At 42.0% G+C, this 8,556-nt stretch overlaps 1 protein-coding gene across 1 annotated transcript; it reads left to right on the top strand.

Annotated features, from left to right (window-relative positions):
• The first annotated feature begins 4,832 nt into the window (after positions 1 to 4,832).
• On the top strand, positions 4,833 to 6,595 carry LOC111220074 (dexamethasone-induced Ras-related protein 1-like). The gene is made up of 2 exons (XM_022743028.1): positions 4,833 to 5,229; positions 5,491 to 6,595. Exons 1-2 carry the CDS (start codon positions 4,959 to 4,961, stop codon positions 6,018 to 6,020), a joined length of 801 nt encoding a protein of 266 aa, XP_022598749.1. The 5' UTR covers positions 4,833 to 4,958; the 3' UTR covers positions 6,021 to 6,595.
• The last annotated feature ends 1,961 nt before the right edge of the window (positions 6,596 to 8,556 follow it).

Here is an 8,556-nt window from a genome sequence, read left to right as displayed (position 1 = left end):
CCATACAGTCATCTCTCTCCACAAGCCACAAGACCACAAGCTTATCACGTCTCTTCCTGTTTATATTACAAGGAGAGAGTTTTGGTGTCTGCTCACAAATCCTTCAAAACTTAACTTTAAACAACTGCACAAAAAACGTGTTGTATAACAAATTCTTTGCAAGCAGCACTGTGAGAAGGACGAAATATAAATCTTACAGATTTTACAGAGATTTATTTTTTTGTTTCAGTTGTATTGTTTTTGGACTCAAAACTGTCACCAAGCAACAACTACCGTGATCACATTTTATTCCATCTGTTACTATCATTCTTTACAATCAAACCATGGTTTATGAACCATGCTTGGTTCATAAACACCAACTGCAGCGTACAGAAGTAGAAGTTATAAATCACACATTGAATCAGGCTGAATTTCTCTTTATAAAATAATTAAGTTGCTTTTTGTTTACAGCAGTTGAAGTGTAAGAATTGGACTGGTAATCTCCATAGGACAGATGCTGAAGCATGTCTCATCACTTACATTATATTGCTCTGAATATACAGTGTTTTTATCCCCTATAGAGGCATTTCAGATTGTCGGATAATTTTAATTGAGGTAACTTTTCAGTATGTGCAGAGGAAGCGTATTCACAGCACTGTTCTCTCAAGCAATCACATATAGTAAGACAAAAAGTAGTTACGAACAAAGACGTCATAGTATAGTAAGGCATAAAAAGTCATAAAAACATCAGAAATTGTACATGTGACTCTTAAACACATTACCAGTAATGTGTTGTAATGTCTACAGATGTGACTGCATGACCACCTGTAGAGATGGACAGCTGTGACTTTTAATGTGTTTGAATGAACAGCACAGGTGCATTTGCATGTTGATTTAATGTGGATGTGCTCTCGCTCCAATCAGGCTATACAGTCCAGTCATGCAGCAGGCTGATTGAAAGCAGGTGTAAAGGACAGTCTCTATTTTTTAAACATTTCATGCCACTTTTTATCCTGACTTCACAAACCAAACTTCTACTATGTCTCTCACTTTGTCTTTTATGAGCTGCCTGGTAAAAATCGTATTTGCTCACTGTCGGCAACATTTGTTTTTCCACTCTCCTCCTGCACTTCCTGTTCCAGTGCTGTACTACTGTACACCAGACCTTCCCTGCTGAGTCATTATCTATGAGCCAGCCAAACCATGACTACTGTCTTCACGTGGGGGTGGGGGGAGGGACTGCTCAGTCAAGACATTGGTGATTTTTCTTTTTGCCTCCCCCCGCAACATTGACGCCTCTTCGTTGCATCTTTTTGTTTCAGATCTGTAGACATTTTGTGTTATCATGTTTTTATGCATGGTCCATGCATTTTCTCTGTCTGCCAATGGGGTTACATTAGGTAACACACCGGTGAAATCGGATATTCTCACACACACACACACACACACACTGTGTGCTGCCCCAAGTTCACAGAGGCTTTGACTGACTCTGTGACGCACACTCTGTAGTTTGTTAACCTGTCCCAACACTAACATGGACAATACGTTTACTGATTATCCCAGATTTGAAAGCCTCAGGGTCCAGTCACACTTAACAGAGGAGTTTTCTTTGATAAGAAAAGGAATGAGAAGCATTTATCTGTTTGCTGCTTGGTTTATTTAGGATCACACAGACCGCCTAGTCAGTTCACTTAGATGTTTTTTTGACAATGTTTAGTTAAACTGTTATCTTACCGTAAGAAGCTCTTTTTTGTTTTTTAAATCTTTGCAGGGATGATTCATCCTTCTGCTTAAGGTTCTGTGATGGTTAAGTGGCACAAAAAAGAGAAAAACTTCTGATTATTTACTTAAGTAAAAATAGTAATGTCACAGAGTAAAAACTAATAAAATCCTGAACTCAAAATTTTACTCGTGAAAGTATCAGCAGCAGTATTTCATGTATCAAAAGTAAAAGTGCTCACAATGCAGAACTGCCCCAGTCAGTGTTTTATATCTATATATATATATATTATATTATATTATATTATAAATATATCATATCATTGGATCATTTTTGACTTTACTCTTATGTGGGAGGGGTGGGTGGCCTTTTACAGGTCTGTGCCCAGGGGCACTTGTAGAGTACAAGTACCTCAAAACTGTGCTTAAGTATAGTGCTTGAGTTGAATTGCAACACTGTATGTTTAAGAATCCAAGCAAATCATTTGCCACATTTCAGACTGGTTGGGCATATCAGTAAGTCAAATGCAGCATGATACTTCAGGCTGATCAGCATCAGCTGCTTCCCCTTCACTGGCCATTTGACTCATGTCCAATTGCATTGAGGAAAAGAAATTCATGCATGACGAGGTCCATCTGACTGAAAGTTGCTTTGTGTTATCCTGAGCTACAGTGATTGAATAACAGCATAAAAGCATCTGCATTGTCAAAAATCCTGTTTGGAATGAAAGAAACTCACTGCAGTGATGATGACTATTCATTAAGCTGTTACTTTGTTAGACATTCTGTTTAAACCAGTCAACATTTATTAATTATCATAAGAGAACGTGATTCTACTGGTTTATGAAAATATGTCTTTTTATTAGACACAAAGTAGGTCTCTTGTACCTGTGGAGATCCTGCAGAGAAGAAGACTCTTTTTATTTCACATTAATCAGTGCACAACAATCAGCAATCACCAGTAGATGAGCCCACAACCACCCCCAGTGTGTGTGAGCCCCCAACCACCACAGCGGTGGTTGGGGGCTCACACACACACACACACACGCACACACATATATCCATATAGAGACACAGATACATACATAATTTATGACGAGCCAGCTGGCCATGCACAGTAATTCATTACCAGATATTGTCCAGATTGATTATTGGTCATTTCTAGAAAAAATTTCTAAACCATAAAATAGTGGGAGGCATAGTTCCTCAGACATACAAAGTTAATCTCTCTAAAGGCAGGTTTGTTCCTGCATCTGGGACAGACAATGAGTTATCTTTAGAGATCTTATGCATTTTTATGGGAGTGAGGTAGAATTAATGCTTTAACTTAAAATAGAAGACTCTTTTTTTTTTTTGGGTGAACTGATTGGTCAGTATTGGGTTTTGATCTGATCCTCTGAAGCTGTGGAACATAGGTTACCATGGCGACCAACCCCAGTTAAAAGCGAGCAAACTTAGTGACACCAGAAAACCTGAGATAACCCCAAAGATCACACTAACCTCGCTTTGGTGTTCGTACCAGTTAACACACACACACACACACACACACACACACACACACAGCGTTTACCACGTTTAAGATTTTAACATCAGCATCACAATGTCCATAAATCCCGAGCTGGTTCAGGTCACACCACTACTTTTATTTCTTTCTCTTTTTTTTTTCATTTCTACTAATTTTCCTTATTCACTGCCTCCACGTTAGCATGTCACTCTTCACACCTGGCTGAATGAACCACATTAAAGCAGCAGCACACACTAATTTTTGAATCAACAAGTTTGAATCAACCATTTCCTGCCTCCGCTTCACACACCTTTTTTTACACACACCTTTTTCTTCTTTTCTTCTGTGATAACTGTTGTTGTTCATTACAGATGGATAACCATGGCAACTGACAGCTCCATGTCTTTTTGCATTTATCAGTTGTGATTTAAAAAAAAAAAAAATCTTGAAGGATATCAACCACACACACACACACACACACACACACACACACACACACACACACACACACACACACACACACACACACACACACACACACACACACACACGATCGGTCTTTTTCCTCAGGTAAGTCATGCCATTCATCTGGGCAACATTGTACCCTGAGTGCCCCCTTTTGGTCACTCTGGTAACTGCATCATCTCAGTCCTCAGCCCCTCGCGCTCCTTCTGCCTGGTGACATGAATAAGTCACTGCAGCAGTTACTGAGGATGTGAATGACTAGATTAATGAATGACACTTTGTATAAGGACAGAGAGGTATATTCGTGTATTTTTCCTTTTAAAAACATGAGAATACACTGAAAACAGCTGTTTATTTCTACCTAAAACTAAAACCTAACTTAAAAAGGCCAAAATTTATGATTCAGGGTTGCAAAGGTGACAAATTAAAGGAAAAAACATGACAAATGAGAGGAGAAACAGGATGACAATGACCTCATCCAAAGGGCAGGAGGGGTCACTGAATGGTTTGATGAGTATGAAAATGAGGTGAATCGGGCCTTTGCAGTCACCACATCTCAACTCAGTTGCACACCTATGGGAGATTTCGGACCAACGTGTTAGACAGCGGTCTCCACCACCATCATCAAAACACCAGATGAGGTAATATCTTTTGGAAGAATGATATTCATCCCTCCAGTGCAGTTCCAGACACTTGTAGAATCAATACCAAGTGGCACCCTGTTGCTCATTACAAGAAACTTTATGTTGTTTTGTCATTTAATTTGTCATCCTCTATATGTCCATATGACGGTGCATGAGAAGAATACGTGACAATACATGAGCATGCATGAGAATACAATGGAACCAAACCAGGTTAAATCCCGAAGAGGAGTCAATTATTAACTCGGCTGCATTCAGTGGAAGTTATTATTTTGCAGTTACGCAAAGCCTCAGTTGCACAGTCCCATCTCCTTAATGTTTCAATGTATTATTTTAGAATTGGGTGGGGGGGCTGTTTCACTGCTTCCCAGCGCTCCCGTCTTCCTTAGAAATAATAGTCTGACGCAGCATTGGGAGTTTGGTTCTCCTGTCCCGGCGCTCAGTGGAGCACCCAGTGCCTATTCACTAGGCCTTGACGTGTATGGGAGGAGGAGCCCGCCGTGCGCTTAAATACAAGACTCCAGTCCGCTACTCAGACAGAAACGCACAGCAGAGCAACTGAGAGCGACTCTACTGACTAAAGCCAGCTCAACCGCCTTTTACGCACACACATATCTTAGATAAAGCAGTCCGCGCACACGGGTTTAACCATGATTAAGAAAATGTCGCCCTCAGAGAGCGACTTTGACATCCCAGCGAAGAACTGCTACAGGATGGTGATTTTGGGATCCACCAAAGTTGGGAAAACGGCCATCGTGTCTCGGTTCCTGAACGGGAGGTTCGACGAGCAGTACACGCCGACCATCGAGGACTTTCACAGGAAACTGTACAGCATCAAGGGAGACGTATACCAGCTAGACATACTGGATACATCGGGGAACCACCCTTTCCCCGCCATGAGGAGACTATCCATACTGACAGGTGCTTATCCACATCTGTGTCAAGATAGAAAAGTTACTCAGATTTAGAAAACAGTGGTGATCGTGCAAAAGTGCATTTTAAATGCTGCAAACATGCGGTCATTGTGCGCACCGTGCGCCTTGAGCGCATGGCTGCAGGATGCATGAGTGTTTATTATACTATACTATACAATACTATAGGGCTAGAAACTCCTGTGTGTTTACCACTCATCACTCTTTAAAGGCAAAGCAAATTAACTAAAACATCCTTCTTTCCCTCCAGGTGACGTGTTCATCCTCGTCTTCAGCCTGGACAATCGTGACTCCTTCCAGGAGGTGCAGCGGCTCAAGCGGCAGATCTATGAGACCAAGTCGTGCCTGAAAAACAAGATCAAAGAGAACATCGACGTGCCTCTGGTCATCTGCGGCAACAAGGGAGACAGAGAGTTTTACCGGGAGGTGCAGCAGGAGGAGATCGAGCAGCTGGTGGCCGGGGACGACAAGTGCGCCTACTTCGAAATCTCCGCCAAGCGCAACGAGAACGTGGATAAGATGTTTCAGACTCTGTTTACCTTGGCCAAACTACCTCACGAAATGAGCCCCGACCTTCACCGGAAAGTGTCCGTGCAGTACTGCGACATGCTGCACAGAAAGTCTCTGAAAAACAAGAAGCTGAAGGACATTGGGGAAGCGTACGGTGTGGTCACTCCATGCGCCCGGAGACCCAGCGTGCACAGCGACCTCATGTACATTAAAGAGAAGGCGATAGGAGGCGGCCAGGGCAAAGACAAAGAGAGATGTGTGATCAGCTAAGTGGACCACGAGGCAGCAAACGCAACACAAAATCTTTGAAAGAAGAACGAGCCTGGTGCGTCAGCTTGAGGAGCGACCTGTGCGGCCGACTGCGCTCAAACTGACACGGGAGATGCGGAGACGCCGGGGCCGCCGCTGCCGCGCGCGCACGCGCTCTGACTCGAGACGCGAGTCCGCAACAAACCACTCAACAACAAAAAAAATAAATAAATAAAAACATTGCCCACGAGACATTTGAGAATGTTAGCTTGTTCTGTCAGTCAGAGCCCAATGTGTGACGTGGCTTCATACCTTGTGAGACTCGCGCATCGATGCGTACAATGTGTTTTATTGACGTCATGCCTTTTTTACAGAGGAGAGAGAAAAGAGACTCTTGGCTCAGGAGGTGCAATGATGGGGGAAAATAATGTTGTTTACATCTTATCATAGATTTTATAATGGCTAATTACATTTCAATGTTTCGTTGCAAAACTATTTTTTATTGTGAATGTATATTTATTGTCAATGTCCATTTTTGCAAACAAGTCAAAGAATCTTAAAATATAATAAAACAAAAAAACATAAACTAAAACTTATTTTGCATTGCTTCTCATTTCTTCTGTTTCAAGTTCCTTCTGTTCTGGTGCAACACACAAACACCTGCTAGTGGCTTCATCTGCATCTGAAAGTCTCACACAGTGAAGACTCACACAGACCCTGCAGCCAACTAACCCCTGAGCCACACTGCACTGTGCACATCTGCACAATAAGCATGAGAGGGTCATTTTCATTGACACATATCATCATCATCATCATCATCATCATCATCTGAGGCTAAAACACATAGACATGCTGTAAAACTGATGCAGGGATCTGGATTCTGGATACATCTTCAGTACAGACGCGTCGAAGAGAAATGCTGCTCATCGAATAAAGAAATGATGACACTAATACACATACGTTTAAACAGGATATGAGACCATCACACAACAGGTGGTGTCACCAGGGGTTAAGAATCAGATCTGCTAACTCCACGACTGTGAATTCACATCATCTTCATCAGCATAACAGAAGAAGTGACCTTGAATATGGACACACACACACACACTTTACAGCAACAATGTGAGTGTATGATGAGCTGTTACGTTACCAAGGAGGTGACTTTAGCATGAAGGGTCAGATTTTACACCGAAATGATCATTTCTGTCCTTGATCCTCTCATGCATTTTAATAACAGGCTGCAGGACAAAACAACCACACACAGTACGCTGTGGAATAATTTCACCCTGCAGCTCTAAAGCGCACAGTTTGTTCTCATCACGGTTTTAATTCTACATTATTTGCACCCTCATTTAGAAATGCAACCTTTTCCCCCTGGAGATGAACCAAACACAGTGTCCAGTGCTTACTCTCTCCCTCTCTCCCTCTCTCTCTCTCTCTCTCTCAGGAATAATCCTGTAAACCTGCTTCCTGTCAGTTCATACACAGACAGGAAGATATCCTCCTGCATCATCCTGTGTGTCTGTGAGACAGATATCGTGTAAAGAGCAGGGACACACACTCAGCAGTACTGTACACTGTAACACTGCCCTCTTACTAATCAGTAACACGATGTGCTCTACTCCTGGCTGCATCCATTATGAAAATACATAATTACGGCGTTTATTAGTATGCACGGCCGTGTCTATTCGCTGAAGAGCAACTTTTGTTTTTGTCATATTGAAATTCATGTGTTGAACTCTAATCTGAGGGACAACAGCAGCACTCTGTGTCTGACGCTCCAACCAAATGATACAAAAAACATTTTAATGAGGTCACGAAGGACAACGTTTACACACTGCGAATCACAGTGAACCGGTCGGAGCATAAGTTTTTCATTATCGCCGTCGCCACCCCATATGGCAGAAGTGTCAACATTTGTACCAGTGTCAGCGGGGGAGGGGAAAGCTGGTGTCACAGTGGAAATAAGTAGGGGAGACCGGGGATGAGTGTGTGTGTGTGTGTGTGTGTGTGTGTGTGTGTGTGTATGTACAGAGCAGACAGTGCTGATACAAAAATAAATTTAGTAAAAAAACAACATACTTACCTCAGCATTAGTTTCTTCTCTCTAACACTGTGTGCGTCACAAGGTGCTACTTTCTCACTTGTGGAATAAGGACTGAACTGAGCAGGTACAGAGTGAATCAGGTGACGAGTAACCTGTTCCTGATTGGAGAAATTGGAAATGTTAAATATTCAATCAAATATTGTTTAATAAATCAACTCATATACGCATTCCAGAAATCCACCAGGAACTCTGGGACATGAGCACAATTTTAATCAAATCCACTGTTTTCATCACATTATTAAATTACAATTCTACGTCACTGTTTTGATTATAAACTGTTACGTAAGTGGGTCCAGTGATAAGACTAATGTTCTTATGTTGTCGTTTGTATTTTTACATAGAAGCCAAATGTTGCTTAAAAAGCTGCTACTCCAGCAGCGTCTACTGCCCCTGATGGTCAGCTGAGCTCGTGCATTTGACTGTGTCCCAGGCCCATACCACGTACAGTAC

This window comes from Seriola dumerili, unplaced genomic scaffold, assembly GCF_002260705.1.
Source record: "Seriola dumerili isolate Sdu_G_001 unplaced genomic scaffold, Sdu_1.0 BDQW01000068.1, whole genome shotgun sequence".
Taxonomy (NCBI): domain Eukaryota; kingdom Metazoa; phylum Chordata; class Actinopteri; order Carangiformes; family Carangidae; genus Seriola; species Seriola dumerili.
This window is presented reverse-complemented; position numbering and strand designations above follow the sequence as displayed.

What these genes read in the sequence shown, in the direction of transcription:
- LOC111220074 (XM_022743028.1), top strand. Translation starts at nt 4,959, where the DNA reads ATGATTAAGAAAATGTCGCCCTCAGAGAGCGACTTTGACATCCCAGCG. An exon ending in GAGACTATCCATACTGACAG is followed by an intron (nt 5,230 to 5,490) that starts GTGCTTATCCAC and finishes CTTTCCCTCCAG; the next exon opens with GTGACGTGTTCATCCTCGTC.